General features: G+C 34.6%; 1 protein-coding gene across 3 annotated transcripts in view; it reads left to right on the top strand.

The window, feature by feature from the left end:
* Positions 1-21,663, top strand: part of ANKHD1 (ankyrin repeat and KH domain containing 1) — a 119,779-nt gene that overhangs the window by 36,972 nt on the left and 61,144 nt on the right. For all 3 annotated transcript variants that reach the window (XM_027856582.1, XM_027856581.1, XM_027856583.1), the window contains exons 3-10: positions 6,755-6,911; positions 7,537-7,684; positions 8,547-8,694; positions 9,458-9,691; positions 11,304-11,398; positions 13,496-13,733; positions 14,045-14,236; positions 16,709-16,818. In XM_027856582.1, the coding sequence (XP_027712383.1) occupies positions 6,755-6,911; positions 7,537-7,684; positions 8,547-8,694; positions 9,458-9,691; positions 11,304-11,398; positions 13,496-13,733; positions 14,045-14,236; positions 16,709-16,818 (1,322 nt within the window). The remainder of the gene's footprint in view (positions 1-6,754; positions 6,912-7,536; positions 7,685-8,546; positions 8,695-9,457; positions 9,692-11,303; positions 11,399-13,495; positions 13,734-14,044; positions 14,237-16,708; positions 16,819-21,663) is intronic.

Here is a 21,663-nt window from a genome sequence, read left to right on the forward strand (position 1 = left end):
GGGTGGAAAGAATGTTTCATCATCAGTCTTCTGTAATTATGGTAGATCATTGCATTGATCAGAATTCCTAAGTCTTTCAAAGTTGTTTTCTTTTGCAGTGTTGTAGTTATTATATAAATTGCCTTCCTGTTTTTGATCATTTCGTAAGGTTATGTAAGTCCTACCAGGTTTCTCTGAATCTCTCCCTTTCATTATTTCTTATTTCACAGCCATATTTCATCACATTCATAAACCATAATTTGTTCAACTATTCCTCACTTAAGAGGCACCTCCTTAGTTTTCAGTTCTTTGGTATACCAGAAAGTGCTACTGTGAATATTTCTATATATATATAGATACTTTTCCTCTTTATTTGACCTCTGAGGTGTGTGTGTGTATGTATGTACATATATATGTACATATATATGTATGGGGGTGTGTGTGTGTGTGTGTGTGTATATGTATGTATGCCTATTGCCTGGCCGCAGGGCACTCATAGTTTATAATGACTTTGAGTATAATTCTAAATTGCATTCCGGAATGGCTGAACTAATTTACAACTCCATGGACAATAGTACATTAGGTTTTTAAAAATTCTGTTTAAAGAATTCGGGATTTAACAAACACCAAATAAGATGCCCATTTCCATATACAGCATAGAATAGAAAAAAGATTGTACAGGAAGCTGTGAATCTATTATCATATACAGCTTACTTTTCTCTTTAATTGTATAATAAAGTTTAAAATGTTATTTTCAAAGCTGATTTGCTTGTCTAGACAGCAGGACATTAACATGGCAGGATATTTGAGGTAAAATGTCAGAGTTGGTTTTTTTGTTTTTGGTGAGGCAATTGAGGTTAAATGACTTGCCCACAGTCAGCTAGTGAGTGTTATGTGTCTGAGGCCAGATTTGAACTCAGGTCTTCCTGACTCCAGGGCCAGTACTCTGGCCAGTGCTCTGTCCACTGCGCCACTTAGCTGCCCTTTCAGAGTTGTTTTAACACTAGAAAGACTAGAATTTAAGAATACCATGAAGGACCAAGCTTCATCTTTTGATGTGCTCTGTCTCTCTATCCATCTACATACTTTTATCTGCAAAGCAAATAAAATATAGTAGGATAAAATTTTGTTTCAAAGCAAAATTATTTTTATTTCAAAATTTGATGTGCTTAGTTCTTTTTATTAATAATTTAGAGTGTTTTCTCCCATATAGTTGTTGATAGCTTTCATTTCTGGTTTTGAGAACTGCTCATTCATATTATTTGACCATTTATCTGTGGAGAATGCTATGTGAATTTAGCCTAAACATCCAGCGGCCTAAACACTACATCTGTTCATCTGCCACTGCTGGGGTCTCAGAATTATAAGAGATACTGATCTTTAGGGAGCCTGGGGCAATACAGGACAGTGGTCAGAGGGAATTGAAATCCTTCACAGCTGCCAAGCCTTCAAGGTGTGTATGAGATAGTAAACGGACTTCTTAAAAGGGGATTCATGCATATCTTAGATCTTGTGTCTCAGGAAACCTAAGGTATCTGAAGGCCTATGATTATGAAGAAGGTGTTCTATGTCTTATTGATGGGCCTCATTCCCCACTGTCTTGGGGTGGGGCTAAATGGCTTTTGTGAAGCTTAAATTCAACTTCACTAGGAGACTGGAACATTTTTTCATTGACCTAAGTGCCTTTATTGAACTCTCTGTTCCCTCTGTACTCGTATTTCCATTTCCACTCTCTATTTCTGTTTTGGAGAAACCAGCCATGGAAACTTAAGCCCACTGCCCTGTTTTGACTCTGTGCTCAAACATCACAGGATCCTTGAGGGTGGGAGTTCCAATCACTTTTATCTTTCCCTCATGGTGAGTGAACTGCCTAAGGCCTGGTCCCACTTATTCCTGTGATTCAGGAAAAAAAAATATTTCTCTTTCATGCTTCTCCCCATATTGTTGTCAACCTCTGGCCTACCCCTCTATACTTTTCTTTCTCTGTCCTTCTGTTCTTTTGTGCCCTCTGAACCTCCCTTCTCTTATTAACAGACTCCCTTTCATCCTGGATCTCCTTTATTTCTTCATCTTTCCATTTCCTTGTAGTCAGGGAAACCTGCCATCCTTCGAGATGCGCTTTTTCTTGTGTGCTTCAGGATTCATGGGACTAGGATGAGTAAGAGTGAATTACAAATATTCTGAGAAGGGATCCATAGTCTTTAGACTGCCAAAGGAGTCCATGACACTAAAAAGATTAAGAATGTCTGCTCTAGATCATTCTCACTCATTCTCAAGGTGTTCAGTGCCTGGCTCATGTTCTTCCTACTCACCTTAGACCTTGCTCTCATACTTGAAGAACTTTCATATGCCCTTGAAAACTTCAGCCTCCCGGTTTATCAGTCTAGTTAACTTCTACAACCTGCGTTTTCTCTCTATTTTAGCCACCCATTGGGATTGAACGTTCAGACAATCTGTCCATTACCCGTAATTGCTGCCTCCATGATCCAGAGCTCTGAAATTCTAATTTCCTGTCTTTACATCACTCTTCTGCCTCAGTCCTCCTAAATGTATACTTTGTCCTAACTATGGCTTTGTGCCTTCCTAAGTTCCAGACTTCTCTCTGGCCTCACTTTACTGATTATCTGGTTTATTTATATACTGTCATCTACCCTTGAATGCCTTGCCCTCTTTCCAGTTTTGCCATACCAAATCCCAACTTAGCATACACATTTTCTGTTCGTACTTAATTACTTTGGAATGCTGCTGGACAGAGTTAAATAATTGTACTAAGTATAAATTTGTCATATTAATTCAACTGACTCTCACTACTATAAGGCAATCCTTTTTATTTTTCCCTTATATTCTAGCATGTATACTACTGCAGCCGTTCTCAGCTTCCCTTTCTCCACCTTTACCATCTCTCATCTCATTAGGGGGCCTTAACTCCTACTTTCTGAGAAAATTTGTCGTGTGCTTTTTCCAAAACATTTCTCATATCCAGTTGCTTTTCTATATTTACACAGCCAGCACCTTAGTTCTGACCCTTATAACCTCTTGCCTAAATTATTAAAATGATCTCCTAATTGGTTTTCTTGCCTCAAGGTTCTTTCTGCTATTGTTTACCCTCTAACTCAGCTGTCAGAGTAATTTTCCTTAAGCACAGATCTGTCACCCCTCAAAACCCCAAATTCCTATGGCTTCCCATTGCCTCTCGGCTCAAACATAAACTCTTTTGTTTAGCTTTTAAAGCCCTTCACAACCTGGCTCCAGCCTGTCTTTCTAGCCTCATTGTGTATTATACTCCATGCCCCACATTGTGATCAGCCACACTGGCCCTTCCCTCTTCCTCACATATGACACTGCATCTCCTATCTCCATGCTTTTGCACAGGTAGTCCCCCATGTCTTTAATGTACATCCTCTTCTCTGTCTCATACAATCTCTCTTTCAAGATGCAACTCAAGTAATGCCTTCTGTTGAAGCCTTTCCTGACTTCTCCTCTCCCCCGGTGCTGGTACCCTTCCTCCCAAACTACTTTGTATTTATTCTCTTCATATTTATTCTGTATCTACTTATATATGTGCTTTTCTCCATTGGAATGTAATCCCTGAAGTTAGGAATTAGTTTGTTTTTTTCTTTAATCTCTAGCACCTAGCACATAATAGGCACTTAAAAATACTTATTAATTGATTCGTCTTTGTTCCACACCCCCCCCAGTCTTACTTCCTTTTATTCATACTCTCAAGTGGCACCTCTTACCCAAAACCTTCCCTTCGTACCCTTCACCCTCAGTAGAATGTTAGCTACTTCAGGGTGAGAGACTGTTTCATAATTGTCCTTGTATCCCCAATACCTAGCACATTGTCTTGCATGTTGTCAATGCTTAATCAGGGTTTGTTGAATTGAATTTAGTGTTTATGATAAATTTTAACCATGAGCGTTCAGCAGATACCTACCACAGCTATTTTGGATCAATTTTCTTCTCTTTTTTTTCCTGTAAAGAAATTAACACCTTTTATGAAATAATGATTTTAATTTAAAACAATAACTCAGCAATTGTGGTTTTGGAAATATCCCTAATTTGAAATAATTCACTTGTCAGTAATCAAATAGCTTTTTCCTATCAAAATGTAGTCAGTTTCACTTAATTACCATAGGGCCTATTTAGAGTGTCATTTTTTATTTGAATCTTGTGAAATTATGAATAAGCAGAAAAAATGCCTATGTAAGTTACAGTCTGTGGCGGTCTGAATAAATTTCAGGTAGTTTTTCCTGTCATAGGATTTAGTACAATCTGCTCTTCATCTCCGTTTATGTATAAGACATAGGTGAGTCACCAGGAATTTGAACATAGAGATAGGTGCCACTCTTTCTAAACCTATTTTGTAGTGGTACACTGAATATTGTTTGTGCCTGGTAGGTACATCAAACAAGTTGGCATCATTATTTATTAGTCAAGGACAGTTTAACCTTTAGTTTTACCTCTTTGTTTGGATACTGGAAAATTTTAGTGGCCACCTGCTAACTGATTCTGCAGTCTTTAAACATTGGGTTCTGTTCATCACTGGATACTGTTACCGTTATTTCTTTTCTTTCTTTTTTTTTTCTTTTTTTTTTTTTTGCAAGGCAATTGGGGTTAAGTGACTTGCCCAGGGTCACACAGCTGGTAAGTGTCAAGTGTCTGGTCTGAGACTGGATTTGAACTCAGGTCCTCCTGACTCCAGGGCTGGTGCTCTATCCACTGTACCACCTAGCTGCCCCTCTGTTGCCATTATTTCAAGAATTTCAGTGTTAATGTTAATGATAATAGTGTAGATGGTTACAATTTATATTCACCCATTCAGTGTGTTTTTTATTTTTCGTGTACTACCTACAAGTCTTATTTATAATAATCACTATGGATTTCCTAGAACATTAAGACATAATTGTGAGGTTAGTGGAACTTGGCTAATTTGTACTGAAACATTTGGACAAGTAAGTTTCATACAAGGCAAAATATGGGGGGAAAGTACAAATACAAAGTTCAAAATAGGAAGTGATAATTTCATGGTACAGTGAAAAAAGCACTAGATTTGGAGTTAGGGAGCTTAGACTACAGTCTTGGTTCTGCCATTTACTGTCTGTGTGATCTTGAGTAGGTCATGTAACACCTCTGGGCCTCATTTTCCTTATCTGTGAAATGAAGGTTAGATTTAGTCTATGATATGTTTATATGCATTTTAGTAGTGAGTAGATTTTTTTCAGACTTAGGGAATTGTTGGATGTCTGTTGTCTAGGGTTTAGTTTTTTCCTATCTCCCAAGATGGAAGAATGTCATCAGCATAGTGTATAGTTGATTTTTTAAAGGTAATATCAAAAGGTAGGACCAGTAGTAGAACATAAATAAACTGTTAGGTTAGGTTATTTCCAGTGAAAATAACTTGTTTATTTGTTAACCTATATTCTCAATGTCAAGAGAGTATAAGTTGGTTTGCTAGGTTTGGGTGCCATGGAAAATTCTGGGAAAAATATGAAACAGGATGGATAAAGTAAAAACGAGGTCACTGTTGAATAGATGATGCTACATGTAGCCCAGAAGATGGTTATACATCACATTTTACCAAAAGATGAGAGTTTGGCAAATGTTATGTACTATTGCCACAGAGTAGTTTCTACTGGATTGGTATTAAAAGGTAGGACCAGTTGGAACTTTGCCTCTTTTTGAATCCCTAGTGCTTAAACACATAATAGGTGCTTAATAAGTGTTAATTGACTGACCAAGTGGAAGCCTATCCTGCAAATTTTTCTGGATCTTTTGGTTCTATGTAAAGAATGCTTTGTTTGTATTTCACCTTATAAGGAATGTCATGCATTTGAATGAGTGAAAAGATTTCAAGGTTTCCTATAAGCTTTGTGCTAATCCTTGGGGATGCAAGTACAAGGCATTTGACAAATAATCTAAATTGTTTTCTGATGGTTTAAATGTGGTAGAAGACCAATAGGGAACTATCGGCATACTATCTGCCATTAGTTTATAAATCTATTTCTGTTATAGTACATACTTAAAGTTAGTGGCTAGTGTATATAATCACAACTTGCATAATTTTGTTCAGTGCAATTTTAAAATTAAATACCAAAATATAGTGTTTAGCCACACCTTCTTGATATTCTTTAGATGATCAATAGTTAATGTTTGAATTTTTAAAACTAAGCTAAATTTCTCTTTTTTTGATGCATTTGTCTCTGGTTGCATACTTAACACAAAGATAAAATGAAGGGTAATTCTAAAATCATTTCAGCTCAACTCATATTTTATGAGACTCAGATGGCCTCTTTTTTGAGTGGGGAAAGGTGGGCATAGGTATCTGAGAGGTATCTATATGTCAGCATCTTAAGTCCATGAAAAATCAAGCACTTATTTATAAATTTCTCTCCACTCTTCCTTGCATATACACCACCCTCAACATACTTGCAAAATGAAGGTTTTTATTTCATTTTTAAAGGACTTTTTTTGCTTAATTTATCACTAAATTTTAGTTTAAATAATAAATCCAGTAGCCTGAGTTTTTGAAACATAATCATCTTAAAACAAATAGTTTAGACTAAAATGTGCTCTTATTTTGAACTTTATTATTTCTGCCTTGTTTGTAAATCATACTTTCAAATTTTATAAAGTCAGATGTGTTGAATGTCATTTTCTAGCATGTTTACAAATTATTTGGGACTAATCATGCATGTGGCTGAAATTTTAAAATTGTGCATCTTTTGTGTGATTTTTTTTTCGTACTAACCCATTTGATGAACATACTCTGAAGGAATTGGTAAATTGTCAACTGCCGATGGTAAAGCCTTCGCAGATCCTGAGGTGCTCCGAAGACTGACTTCTTCTGTCAGCTGTGCGTTGGATGAAGCAGCTGCTGCTTTAACACGAATGAGAGCAGAGAACAGTCATAATGCAGGACAAGTGGACAAGTATGTATTTGATAACTTGAGAGTAGTAGTTTTTCTTGTGGGCAATTTCTAGGAACAATAATTTCCATTGAATATTTTATCTATTTGGGAGGAACCAATAAGGCTTTAATTTGAGATATTGCTGTAATTTTATTAACTTTGTTAACTTATTGAGTGCTTACTATATTTTAGACACTGTGGTAGAAACAAATGAGTAGGGTGCTATCCTTGCCTTCAAGGGAAGTTACCTTTCTAGCAGATGCAGTTTTATTTGATTTAACTCTTAGATTCTAGGTAGATCCTCCTATGTGTGTACTGATATTTCAGCTAGTTAATGAAATGTGTTGAGTGGAAAGAAAAATAGAAATACACATTAAGGTAATTCACCTGTTTCTAACTTGTTTTAAAATAAACATGTTTTTAAGAGTCTGGTGTTTTTATTTTTTTGTTTTAAAAACTACATCTTTTTTAAACTTTGAATCATTTGTGGATAACAGCTTATAATGATTCAGTAGCAGAGGTTTAGAGACTTTTTAAAAAATATTTTTGACTCTTTAGTGTTGTCTTGACCGTAGCACATTATAGCATTATAAACTTTAGCAATTATTTATTGAACATTTCTTTATCCTTTGATTTTGTTTTTTAGTCGCAGTTTGGCAGAAGCTTGTTCAGATGGGGATGTGAATGCTGTCCGCAAATTGCTAGATGAAGGAAGAAATGTAAATGAGCATACTGAAGAAGGAGAAAGTTTGCTTTGTTTGGCTTGTTCAGCAGGGTACTATGAATTGGCACAAGTGAGTAGAAATGTTCACATTAGGAGGATTTTGGCATTCTTTTTATGTCCTAGTTTCTTTGAAATATAATTTGAAATATATTTAGAGGGTGTAGCTTTGTTTCACTAATACTAGTGAAATAATTCAGTTATTTTTACATATGGCTAGTCATTCATATTCCTCATTCAAATATTATACAGGCCCAACACATATGAGTAAATAAGAGAGTTAAGAGGCATGTTATGTAGAATTTTTGGGAGGAGGGGTGTACAGTTTTTAAACTGTTAGAGTATAAGAGTAATTTATCTGCATTTAGAATAAATTTTTAGTTTTCTCCTAGCAGTATAGAAACTAGACTCTTGAAGTCTACTCAACCACATAGTAGCTTTCACACATACAGATTTGTACTCTTTAAATAGTTTGGTGGGAAGAGCATTGAACATGGAGGCTGAAGACAAATTGCTTCCTTTTATGGCAGAAAGTGCTGTTAGTGAACTTGACAGATTTGAATAACAGACATTGATAGAGTCTTTAGCACTTACTATGTGCCAGGCAGAAGTCCAGAGAGTGAAGCAAGCAGGGTTTGAAGTGTGACTGGGGTCCCTCAAGAAATGTTGATCTGAGCAAGGGAGTGATCAATCTATAGTAGTATGGGCCGCAGGGTTGGAGGTTTCTCTAGGATGGGAAGGCAAGGGGAAGAGATGCTCAGTTTAAAAACCAACAAACAAACAAAAAAAACCCCCACATAATTTATTCTATTCTTTGGATTTGCTTACTAAAGGAAAAAAATTACCCCAGTTTTTGTGGATTCAGCAAAAATGGTATGAACTCTAGTAATTATGAGCTCACATGACTATTTTTGAATGCTTTTTTTTTTTTAAAGGTATTGCTTGCTATGCATGCAAATGTTGAAGATCGAGGGAATAAAGGAGACATAACTCCTCTAATGGCAGCTGCCAGTGGAGGCTATGTAGACATTGTGAAGCTGTTGCTTGTTCATTGTGCAGATGTCAATGCCCAATCTTCAACAGGTATGTATTATCAAAGCATATACAGCATGATGGACAGAAGACAACTTTAGTTTATATCTGTATTTATCACAACTCTCTTTTTGTAGAGTTCCAGATTTTGTTTATCAATAGTTTTTATTTTAATAATTCTGAAATTAATTTAAAGATATTCTTGCTTTTTAAAGAATTAAAACGTTTCCTTTGGATTTTTACAGTAGTAGTGACCCATATGCCACCTAGTGCCCCATGTTGTTTAACTGTGCCTGTTCCCACAAGTGGCTAGTTGAAATTCAGGTTGAGTATAGAAATAGAGTTAACCTTATAAACATGATTATCTTGAAACCAACTGATAAAACAATAAGCATTTGTTTAGTGCTTATTGTGTGTCCAATGCTATGCTAGACCCTGTTGAGGATACAGAGTTTTAAGAAATGATTCTTAAAATTGAGCAGTTATTATCTAGTTTAAGAGATTAGACTAATTTTTGTGAAATCATCAGAGAAAAGTTAAATGGAAATGAAGTTATTAAATTATGATCTCAAATGCTGTATGGTATGGTATAGATGAAAAACAGCTAAAAAATGACTACTGCTAAGAAAATAGTCTTGATAAAGCCTTACATTTCTTTCTGCTACCTAGTTTTTGCTGCATCTGTTTAATACAAAGAAAGAAAGTTGAGGGTGTTCCTTCTAGAATTTTAAGGAGGTGGAATGTTTATCTTAGCTGTGGTTGTGATTAGTATAGTTTAATTGCAATTTTTTACTTTTTTCCCCTGATTTGTTAGGAAACACAGCACTAACTTATGCTTGTGCTGGGGGATTTGTGGACATTGTAAAAGTGCTGCTGAAAGCAGGAGCTAATATAGAGGATCACAATGAAAATGGACATACCCCCTTAATGGAAGCAGCCAGTGCTGGTCATGTGGAAGTTGCTAGAGTTCTCCTGGAGTATGGGGCAGGCATCAACACTCACTCAAATGAATTCAAAGAGAGTGCACTTACACTTGCTTGTTATAAAGGTAGGTGCTACTACGTATTACATGTCAGGGTTAGTGGTGGCAGGGTTTTTAAATGTCAAAAATTAGAATATCCCAGCTGAGCACAATATGTAATGTTGCTTATATTCTTAGTTATGTGGTGGCTGTGATTGGAGTTAATTTTTGTAATTTTTTTCAACCTACGTGTAAAATTCTCAAATATTCAAGAAATCCCAATTTGATTTTTATGTTCATTGGTTTCATATAAGAGTTAAAAACTTATCAAAATATGATTTTTTGTTATAGAATATCTTTACTTTGATCTAAAGAAAAAAAATTTCCCTTGATAGGCTATGAGATCCATGATATGAATAATCAGATTTAGAAGATTGCCATTATTTTAAATGGAATTCTATGTAGTTACTTATTTTTACCTTTTTAGTTTATGGTACAATTTGAGCTATAACCCTTGTGACAAATATATATAGTCAAGCAAAATAAGTTTCCTCATTGGCCCTGTCTGAAAACTATCTAATTATGTACCGTGTCCACTTTTCTCTCAAGAGGGTGGAGGGGAGGGGTACTTCATGATAAGTTCTCTGGAATCATGGTTGGTGGTCATTGCATTGATCAGAATTTTTAAGTCTTTGAAAAAGTTGTTTGTTTTTACAATGTTGTTGTTTATTGTATAAATTATTCTTGTTCTGCTCACTTCCCTCTATCATTTCATCCAAGTCTTCCCAATTTTCACTGAAAACCATCCCTTTCATCATTTCTTCTGACATAATAGTATTCCGTTACATTCATACAATATAATTTGTTCAGCTGTTCCTCAGTTGGTAAGCACTCCTTTAGTTTTTAGTTCTTTGATACTGCAAAAAGAGCTGCTGTGAATATTTTTGTACAGATAGGACCTTTTCTTTATTCTTTGATTTCGTTGGGATATAGGCCTACGTAATAGTGATATTATTGGATCATAGTTACAGTTTAGTAACTTTTTGAGCATAGTTCCAAATCATATTTCAGAATGGTCTTAGTAATTTGTAGCTCTGCCTACAATGCCTTGATATGTGCCTGTTTTTCTCCAGTTGTCTTTTCTCTAGCAAATGTCATTTTCATTTTTTGGTCAGTTTTGCCAATCTGGTAGGTGTGAGGTGAAGCCACAGAGTTGCTTTAATTTACATTTCTCTAATTGTGATTCAAAGCATTTTTTCACATGGCTATCAGTAGCTTAGATTTCTTCCTTTGAAAACTGACCATATCCTTTGATCATTTATAAATTGGAGAGAATGACTCTTACTCTTATAAATTTGAATCACATTCTTATTTACATATCTTCAAATGACCTTAGTTTTCATATTTAATTTAAATATTTCTGACATGATGAATAAGTGAATCAAAGAAAGCCTCACAACATGAAGAATGTTATTTCTTGAATTGTGAGCAAAACGTTTAAAAAAAACCCACTATCAGTGCATGTCAGCTTTTATAAAATCTTGTCATTGGTGTTTCAAATTTTACTGTAAAAGGAGTATTTTACAAGCTTTCATAGTAAATGAAATAAAATTAAGGTAACACCTTAATACATAACCCTTTTTTCAGTTATTTCTTTTGAAGCATTGTTTTAAAATATTATGTATCTTTTTTTCTGAAGGCCATTTAGATATGGTTCGTTTTCTGCTTGAAGCTGGTGCAGATCAAGAACACAAAACTGATGAGATGCACACAGCTCTAATGGAGGCCTGCATGGTAATGGTTTTTGAGTTGAATTCATTTAAGCTTTTTGAGGGGAAAAGAGAAAAATATATATTTATTTTTAGTATTTCAGGATATAGGAAACAGACTTTAGTTTCTAAAATTTGTTACTTTAGTTGTAAGCAAAGTTTAGTCAACTCAGCACCGATAAGACATTGACAGTTTATAAGTTAAGTGCCAACTCTGGCGTGCCTACTTATTTTTTTCTTCTGTTTTCATGACTTAAAAATGATTTTGACATAAATACAATGACACTTTATTTTAAAATGTAAAAAATCATTCTCAGCTTGGTGGGTACAAAAGCAGGTGGTATAGATGAATCAAGGAAGAGATCAGTGGCACAACCAACCCTACATTGATATTTAGGTTCATAAAATAGTAGTTGTGGGTTGGGGCAGGAGTTAGCAGATTAACTTTCTAACTAGTGGATAATCAAGAATTGACTGTAATCTAAGCAACTGATAAAAATCACTTTTATTTTTTCATAACATAGAGTCATATAAACATTTTTTAAAATCCCTTAAGACTTAGAGTTAGGTCTCCAAGGTCCTGGATTCTGGCTGGAACTGCACTCAAAGTATGTTGTTGGAAAATTACTTTGTTTTTTAAATTAACGACTTAATGGGTTTCTTTGTAATTTTATTATCATAGAAGGCCAGAGCTATGTTTGCTGATATGGGGAGAGGGGTAGACAATGCATTTTTAAAATCTTTATTTTTCTTTTTAGTTAGAAATTTAATTGACTAGAATTTATATTTAATGTTATAGCTGCCCCTAAAATCTATTATCCTAATTGAGTCTTGTGCTGTCTATTTTCTTGCACTGAGTCTTTAGCTACAGTTGACTTCATTTTGGCCAATATTAAATTCAATTCACAAACATTGATTAAAAGTTTATTGTGCTAGACACTAAGAAAGGAAGTTACTGGGTTTAAGTACATGGAGGCATGGTTCCTGTTCTTCATGGAGTTTACAGGCTAGAGAGTGATAAAACTCATGCAGAAATGTATAATAGGGGACAGCTAGGTGGTGCAGTGGATAGAGCTCTGGCCTTGGAGTCAGGAGGACCGGAGTTCAAATCCAGTCTCAGACACTGGACACTTACTGGCTGTGTGACCCTGGACAAGTCACTTAATCCCATTGCCTCACCAAAAAAGAAAAAAAGTGTATAATAGGATGTAAAACATGGCATCTACAGTAATCATAGTACATAGTTAAATGCTATTATAAAATGGGGGGGGAATTAGAATCTGAAGGAGAGGAAATTGCAAGGATAAAGTTGGAAAATGGGGTATTAGTGTTTAAAATAGTTTGTCACTAATTGTCATTTTCTAAGCAGATTTGCTTAAGGTGAAATTGATTACAAGTGATTAATACTTTAATTTTATATGTATTTGAGAAATAAGAGTTAATCCACAAGTAAGATTTGTCCCATAGCAGCAGACTGTTTTATCAAGGGAAATATATAGGGCTGCTTTGATCCACAAGAGGATTTTTCTTAGTGGCGTAATCCCCAGTGGTAATAGCTACATAGAAATCAGCTATGGTTGTTTGTTTTGTTTTGTTTTGTTTTGGTGGGGAGGGGGGTGCAGAGGCAAGCCTTTGTTTTTTAAATTTACCAAGTGGCATTTTCTACACTTTATGATATAATGCCATCTGTATAATGAGAGTGATTCTTATTCAACTCCTAGGTTTATGATTTGGCAGAATTAAAAACCCTTATGTGCAACATGGTTTCTAAATTATCTTAAAGTATCCTTGGCTACTGTGTCTTCTGTTACACATTGTTTTCAGAAGAATACCCAGGTTAATATTTTTTGCATTTGATGGTATCATATCTGTCTATATCACCAATCCTAATTCTTTAAAGAAATTGTTGGGTTAATGCAAAAATTGGGATGTATCAAATATGTAATTGGCCCACATAGAGCTGAGAATTTTGAGCTTTATATAACTGATAGCATGCATCGAAGTTAATGTTCTTTTTTCCTCCCTTCTTCCTTCTCTCTTTCTACCAATTTCTTGCTTCCTTTCTCTACTGTCAACATAAAACCTATAAAAAATTTTTCCCTTGCTCCTGAAAATCCTGCAGGACGGACATGTAGAGGTAGCACGTCTACTTTTGGATAGTGGTGCTCAAGTGAATATGCCTGCAGATTCATTTGAGTCTCCACTAACATTAGCAGCTTGTGGTGGACATGTTGAGTTAGCAGCTTTATTGATAGAAAGGGGAGCAAATCTTGAAGAAGTTAATGATGAAGGTTATACTCCCTTGATGGAAGCTGCTCGTGAAGGACATGAAGAGATGGTGGCCCTCCTATTAGCACAAGGTAGGAAAATTTTACCTCTGTTCTTTTGCTCAAGTTGGTTTGGATGTCTTATTCAAGGATGTTAAACCAGATCATTAAACTTAGAGTTTCTTTCCAGCTTTATATCCTATGAACATATGCAGTTGCTACTAAATTTTATTTTTAATCACATAATTGTTACATATCAATACAAAATACTTGTTTGCATTGGTGACAAACTAAATGAATATAACAGAAGTAAAGAAGGCAGAAATGAATATCTGAATTTTTTGTGAACATGTATTTTAGGAAATTTTGATAACTAATTTAACATATCTTTGTGGCTACCCTAGGAGCAAATATAAATGCACAGACAGAAGAAACACAAGAAACTGCTCTTACTCTAGCATGCTGTGGAGGATTTTCTGAAGTAGCTGATTTCCTAATTAAGGCTGGGGCTGATATTGAACTCGGGTGCTCAACACCTTTAATGGAGGCTGCTCAAGAGGGGCACCTTGAGTTAGTCAAATATTTGCTGGCAGCAGGTATGTGAATTACTTTAAAATGCAAAAAAGGACAGTAGATTGCATGGCTAATTTTTAAAATTAATTTTAACTTTGTCAGTGGGTAGTCCTTCCATCAACAGAGATCATAACCTCTTTTCAGGGCCAGTGCTTTATCCACTGGCCAGCTGCCCCCATAACCCCTTTGTAACAAAATAGATGGTCTTTGAGAGTTGCTGAGGCCAAATAATTTATGACTGCAGTCAATCTAGTAATGAATCTTTCCAATTTACCCAGTCTAATCCTTTGAAAATGGACGTGTTGCCCCTTACCAGTCCCATGCTTTAAGCTTTTCCAGCTTGGTTTATTACCTGCTAGAGCTTGTCCTCCGTAGGCACAATCTTTGAGAAGCAAAGGTCACCCCATGCCAAAATGAGCCATCGTTGTGGGAGGACTTGAATATGAAACAAAGTTACATTTTAAAAGAGTTGTTAAGATTCCTCGTAAAGTTTTGTAACCATAAAGTACTATATGAACACTGAACTATTTATTATTTATGATTTGTACTCAAAAAGTATTTCTTGTTGAACATACTCTTTCTGTTATGTGGTTATTGATCTCTGAATCAAGAATAGTAGCTACCACCATTACCATGTCCATTCTACAAATAAGCATGGTGTCAGGGTTTTCTTAATTCTGTTTATTCTCTGGTTATCTGTAAGACTTACAGAATGGAAACAACTTATTAATGTGCAGTTTTTTTCCTCTTTGGCTGGAGGAACATAAACATGATTTGTAAATTATGTACTATTTTGCAAAAATCAAACATTTCACTCATTTTTTCAGACCAATAATTTGAAATAGCATAGATATGTTTCTGAACATGTCTATATTTGGGTTTTTAGAGTGGCAAAGTAATATTAGGAGCAGTTTATCTCCATGTACGTTAGATATCTGATTGACCATGAGAAATGATATATGGAAGTCTGAATAAATCAAAGTGCCTTCTGTTAATTCTGGAAGGTTGGTTGCAAATAAAACTTTTATAAATTAAGAAAATAAAAATTATCATTCATTCAATAAACTTCTTATGAAATGCTATTATAATTTTGGTGATAGCTTTAACTAGTACAATCTAGCCATAGTTTTGTTTTTTTTTTTTTTGCTTTGAAAAATTAATTGAAATTAAATTAGGAAAAATTAATATTTTGAATTATGCTTCAAATTTTGAGCTAATCCTCAAACCATGCATGAAAGTTTACTGTCTTCCCTTTGACAGGTGACCATAAATACTCACATACTATTAATCAGTGTATACATGCATTATTTGGCCTCTTTCCCCATTACACTCACTGGACTGTGAGAAGAATGTTCCGTAGTCTTAAGTGCTGTTCAGCCATTTTCCCTATTGTCATCTTTTCATCTACTTATTTTAAGCCTAATTGTTCTTTTTTTAACTTTATTTTTTTAAATTAATTTATTTTTAGTTTTAAGCATTCACTTCCATAAGCTTTTGAGTTTTAAATTTTCTCCCCCTCCTTTTCTGCCTCCCTCCCTAAGACAGCGTGCAATCTGATATAGGCTATACATATACATTCCTATTAAACATTTTCACATTAGTCACGTTATAAAGAAGAATTAGAACCAATAGGAGGAACCATAAGAAAGAAGAAACAAAACAGAAGAGAAAAAAAAAGAGTAAATGTGCTTTGATCTGCATTCCAGCTCTATAATTCTTTATTTGGATATGGATAGTATTTTCTTTTTTTTCTTCTTCTTCTTTGTGTGTGTGTGTGTGTGTGTGTGTGTGGCAATTGGGGTTAAGTGACTTGCCAAAGGTCACATAGCTAGTACGTGTCAAGTATTTGGTCTGAGGCCGGATTTGAACTCAGGTCCTCCTGACTTCAGGGCCGGTGCTCTATCCACTGTGCCACCTAGCTGCCCCTGGATAGTATTTTCCATCATGAGACTTTTGGAGATGTCTTAGATCTTTGCATTGCTGAGAAGAACTAAGTCTGTCAAAGTTAGTCATCGCACAACATGGCTGTTACTGGGTACAACATTCTCCCAGTTCTGCTCACTTCACTCAGCGTCAGACCATATAAGTCTTTCCAGGTTTTTCTGAAGTCTGCCTGCTCATCATTTCTTATAGCACAATAGTATTCCATTACATTAATATACCACAACTCGTTCAGCCATTCCGCAGTCGATGGGCATCCCCTCAGTTTCCAATTCTTTGCCACCACAGAAAGAGCTGCTATAAATATTTTTTGTACATGTGAAGCTTAATTATTCTTACCAATGCCTTACATAGTTATTCATGCTTACCTGTTTTGCAACATTTGAGTATATGATCCCTAGTTATGTGGCAGAGTACGTAAGATTTATTTTATTATACTACTTGGATGATTTTTTTAATGAGGAAAATAAACATATTTTGAAAGTACTATGCAATTCTTTAATTTTACCTGATTTAGAAATTGAATGGTAAAGTGCTTTTCCTTTGTCATCTAGGGGCTAATGTTCATGCCACAACAGCAACAGGAGACACAGCTCTGACCTATGCTTGTGAAAATGGGCATACTGACGTTGCAGATGTGCTACTTCAAGCAGGGGCTGACTTAGTAAGATAAAATTACTTTTGTGTGTTTTTATATGGAAATGATCATGTTTATATTTTCCTTTTCAGAAACAGTACTGAAATTCTGTCTTGCATGTTTTATATAAATAATGTTATTAGACAACTTTTCTGTCTACCATGCATGTGCTGAATGGATGTGTCAGAATTTATAATATTGAAGGGCAAGTACCTTAGCTATTGACATTAGCTAAGTTTCTCATGTTGCTTCATGACTTTTTCAGCTGCCCTCAGTAGAAAATACCACAGATTCACTGACATGCACAGAAGTAGCCTTAGAAATATCTTTAGGAACAGCTAGGTGGCACAGTGGATAGAGCTCTGGCCTTGAAGTCAGGAGGACCTGAGTTCATATGCGGTCACAGACACTTGACACTAGCTATGTGACCCTGGGCAAGTCACTTAATCCCGATTGCCTCACCAAAAAGCAAAAAAACAAACAAAAAAAAACCTTTGGATTGGAGGTTACTTTTGTTTTTCAGATCCCAGAAAATTAAACTTTAAATAGCTTTATTGTCTCTGAATGCTTAATATGAAAACAAAGCCACTGTTTCCTCTTAACAGCTTTTATTGCTAGTTATTTCTGATCTTCCAGATCAGAAGGCAGACCCAGATATAGTAAAAAACAAAACAAAACAAAAAACCCTGTAGATTATTAACTTTGTTTTTACTCATTCTATTCCACTTTGAGAAAATAAACTTTATGAGTCCTTTAAATTTGTCAAGTGATGTGTAGCATTTCTTCCAGATCCCAGTTCTGCATATTTCTGCATAATATCCACTCAGATGTACAAAAGAGTTGTCATTTAGTTGCCATAACTTGTCTTCAGAAACTTTGAAATACGCTTTATGTATTTATTCTTGTGTTCAACTAAATTTTTTAGGAATTCAGTTGAAAAACAAAATAGCTTGGTGTGACTACGTATTCTATAACATTTGTTTTCAAAACAGTATACCACCAAAAAAAATAGGATTGTAAAAATATAACTATTTCTAATAATAATTAAAGGACTTTAAAGGTACTTAGCATTCATTCATATCCATAGAGACCTTACTCTGTAAATTAAACCTGCAAGAAACCTCAGTTCAAAACAAAACAAAACTTCTAGCAGTACTTTGCTTTTGATGATAATAATAAAAGATTTGTTATGGAAATCAGATTACTTTATCACCTTTCTAACATTTCCTTCCTCTTTCAGAATGGTACTTCTGTAGAATGTATAGGAAAAGGAGAGCTGAAATATTTATCATTTGATGGAAAAGGATTTAGATATAGATCAGAAGTTTATAGATACTCTCATAAAAGTTTAATTCTTGTCCTCTAAATTTTTATCTAGAACATCTCAACCATACCTCTTTTACGTGGAAGAGTATTGTATCTTTTATGTATGTTCTAAGTCTTTTGTTTAAAAAGAAAAATCTCTAGGGGCAGGTAGGTGGCGCAGTGGATAGAGCACTGGCCCTGAAGTCAGGAAGACCTGAGTTTAAATCTGGCCTCAGACCAAACACTTGACACGTAGTAGCTGTGTGACCTTGGGCAAGTCACTTAACCCTGATTGCCTCACCCAAAAAAAAAACCAAAACTCAGCAAAGTTAAAAGGAATTTTAAAGTGTGGCAAACCTCACAAACTTCAATTAATTGATGGAAAACCCAGTTTGAATTAGTGAAAAATGCAAGTCAGAAAGTATGGTTCTATTATTTTCTAGAGAAGCATGGTATAGTGCAGTGTGTGCTCAGAAGGCTTGACTTTTATCAGCTTTGTATTATTTAATGTGTGACCCTGGACATTTTATTTCTTTTGTGAGTACTTCATCTGTAAAATGAAGGGGTTTTGATCTCCAAGATTCCTTGTAGTTTTAAAATTCTGTTTTCATGTGTATTAACTGAAGAAAATTATAATATTGACCCTTTGTGTTCCAACAAGTAATGAATAGATAAAAGAATGATATTTAAGAATGTTTAGAATTTTGGATAAATTAGAGTGTTTGTTATTAGCTGCTTTTAATGTAGTCAGAGTTGTTTAGCTTGAAATATACTTACGTAAGATGGCCCAAAAGTCTTAATATAGTTTTATATTTTAATGGCTTTGGAAATATAAATGTTACAAATTTATTTTTAAATACTTGAAAGATTAATTATTTAGATTTTTAAAATACTGATGTTTCTTACTAAATTTAAGATAATAAATGTCTTGTACTGTAATGATTCTACTTGCTTTTCCAAATTTATAAAAACTTTGATCATTGGCTTCTCAGTATCTGAAGGGGTTACATTTGTAGTCCCTTATATTAAGATCTTCCATAGAATAAGGTTTTAATGCATACATGACATTTTGGACATGACCTTGCAAGAAAAAAATCTCATGGAAATAGAACAGGTGACAGTCTGAGAAAGTCATGTGTGATGCATAGCTGTGTCTTGTTAAAATAAAAATAAAAATTTATTCAAAATTCACAAAACTAAGTGTAAAATAAATTTAGATAATTGGATTTTCAAATTTGGCGGGGTATGTTTGTAGCATTTATGCTACAGGAACTGGAGCTTAAATTAAAACTGCACCAGGACTTTTGGAACACCTTGTATTTAAGAAAGGCTTAGATAAAGTTTAAGAAATAGGAATCTGTAACAGATTATAAAGAAATTAAGGAGGGCAGCTAAGTGGCACAATGGATAGATCACTGGATCTGGAGCCAGGAGGACCTGAGTTCAAATGTGGCCTCAGACATTCAACACTTATTTATCTGTGTGACCCTGGGCAAGTGACTTAACCCCAATTGCCTTGCAAAAAAAAAAGAAGAAGAAGTTAAGGACGTTTAGTGTATAATAGCCCTAGCCTTTTGAGGTTGATGACATAGAAGGCAACTATTTTATCCTCCTAGAAAATATCGTTTGGTTTGGTTCTCAGAATATTGGACTCTGGTTCTTACTCAATAAGAATAATTTCTTATTGTCTTAAAATGATTTTCCCTTAAATAGATTAAAATATTCTCCTTGCAAAAACTTGGCCATATTTTAAACCCTTTCTTTGCAATTGGAAGGTATTCCCAGTACACATTAAAATATTATTAAGAGTTTCTTATTTAATAGAATCTACACTAATTAAATATTACTCTTCTTTTTCATTTTACACAGTATGTTATCTTTCATTTCTTAATCTGTTAAAATATATTTCTTAGTATTCAGATCAAAATTAAACTTTTACTTTGGAGACCCTATTTTGTACATAAGTACAAATTTTTGGTAGTAGGTTTTATAGCATACTTTTTCTTAAACACAACTTAGTGTTGATCTTTTTCCCTAGAGGTGACTACTGAAATGCCTGGATTTAAGCTTCAAAGAATTTCTTAGGACAAACCTATATAGATAAAATGAGCATTGATCTTTTTGGAGGAGTTCTCTTGGGGAGGTAGTGAGGAAGACCTAGATGGAAGAATTGTTTTCCTTTGTGTTTATTTCTAAGAAGAATATTCTGTCAGTGTCAGAACATTTAGGTTTGTTTAATAAGACAAGCTACAGGAAATTTACATGAATTTCAAATGTTGAGTTACATTTTAAATTTTCCTAAAGTCCTACTCTGATTTTGCTATGGAGGTTACTCTTAAGATACTCAAAGGTGGTAACCTGCAGAGCACAAAAGCTGAGCAGGTCCTACCTAACTGGCTTTGAGTGTTGGCGCAGTCAGGTACTACCTAACTGGCTTTGAGTATTGGTGCAGTGGTCAGCTATAAATGTTCACTGTTGGAGGATCAGCTCAGTTAAGTTCAAAGAGGTTCGTCACAAGTTTGGCAACAGAGTAAGGAATTTTTTGGCCGCATCAGCTCATATTAGTTGTAGATGGGATACTTTATATTGACTGAACACTGAATAAACAAACCACAGATTATTGTCTATTTTAAATTTTTATCACATTTTGACATTAAAACAGGAATGATTGCTCATCATAAGTATAACTTGCTTTGTTGGTGTTATTTCTAATCTAACTGCATAAATAAATTGGGCTTATTAAACTATTAAGATAAAATTGAGATACTTTAATAGTAGTTAATTCCAGATGATCCAATACACATAATTTAGAATTGACTTTTAAAAAGGAATTCAGTAGTTTTCTCATCTTATAGATTTCTTTGTAACTGAAAATTGCTGGTTTACCTGAATTAATTTAATTAATTTTTTTAATTCAGGTGGAGGTATCTGAAACTTTTTGATATACTTCATAATACTGGTATTTAGGCTCTCCTATAGATTAAGTATTTTTTAAAGGTGATAGCAATTTTAATGATTAGTTAAAGAAAAGAATGCCTGGCAGTACAGAATAATAAGTATCCTTTTCTGTGTTACAGTGACATCTATTATAATGATACCAAATTATACCTTAATGGAAAAAAATGTCAGTGTTTGAAAAATACTGATGCCATTGCTGAAGACTTCAAGACCATCTCAGCATCACCAAACTGCACAATATAACAACTAGTTGTAGAACTTCAGAAAGCTTCCCTTAAGATTGTTATCCTTAGGCTAAACAATTCTTCTTCAGTTGCTTTTCTAATATCCGTTAGCATTATATGAATGGCCCTTATCTGTCATCCAGATATTTTCCATTATAATGTAGAACATTGTACCTGGCAGTAAAAATTATAGTTGTTAGGGTTCCCCCCCTTTTCCTGATAGCATCTTTATCTTTGTTAGGACTAGGTTTGTTTTTCTGTATTTGGTGCCCACAGGCAAACAGAAGGTCTGAACTCATGTAAGAGAATTTATATCAAAGGAATTACCAATTGCAGGCCCTCTGGAATACCTACTCAAGACGAAATAGTAAGGACTTTCTTTCTT

This window comes from Vombatus ursinus, unplaced genomic scaffold (genome assembly GCF_900497805.2).
Source record: "Vombatus ursinus unplaced genomic scaffold, bare-nosed wombat genome assembly UNPS02011572.1, whole genome shotgun sequence".
Taxonomy (NCBI): Eukaryota; Metazoa; Chordata; class Mammalia; order Diprotodontia; family Vombatidae; genus Vombatus; species Vombatus ursinus.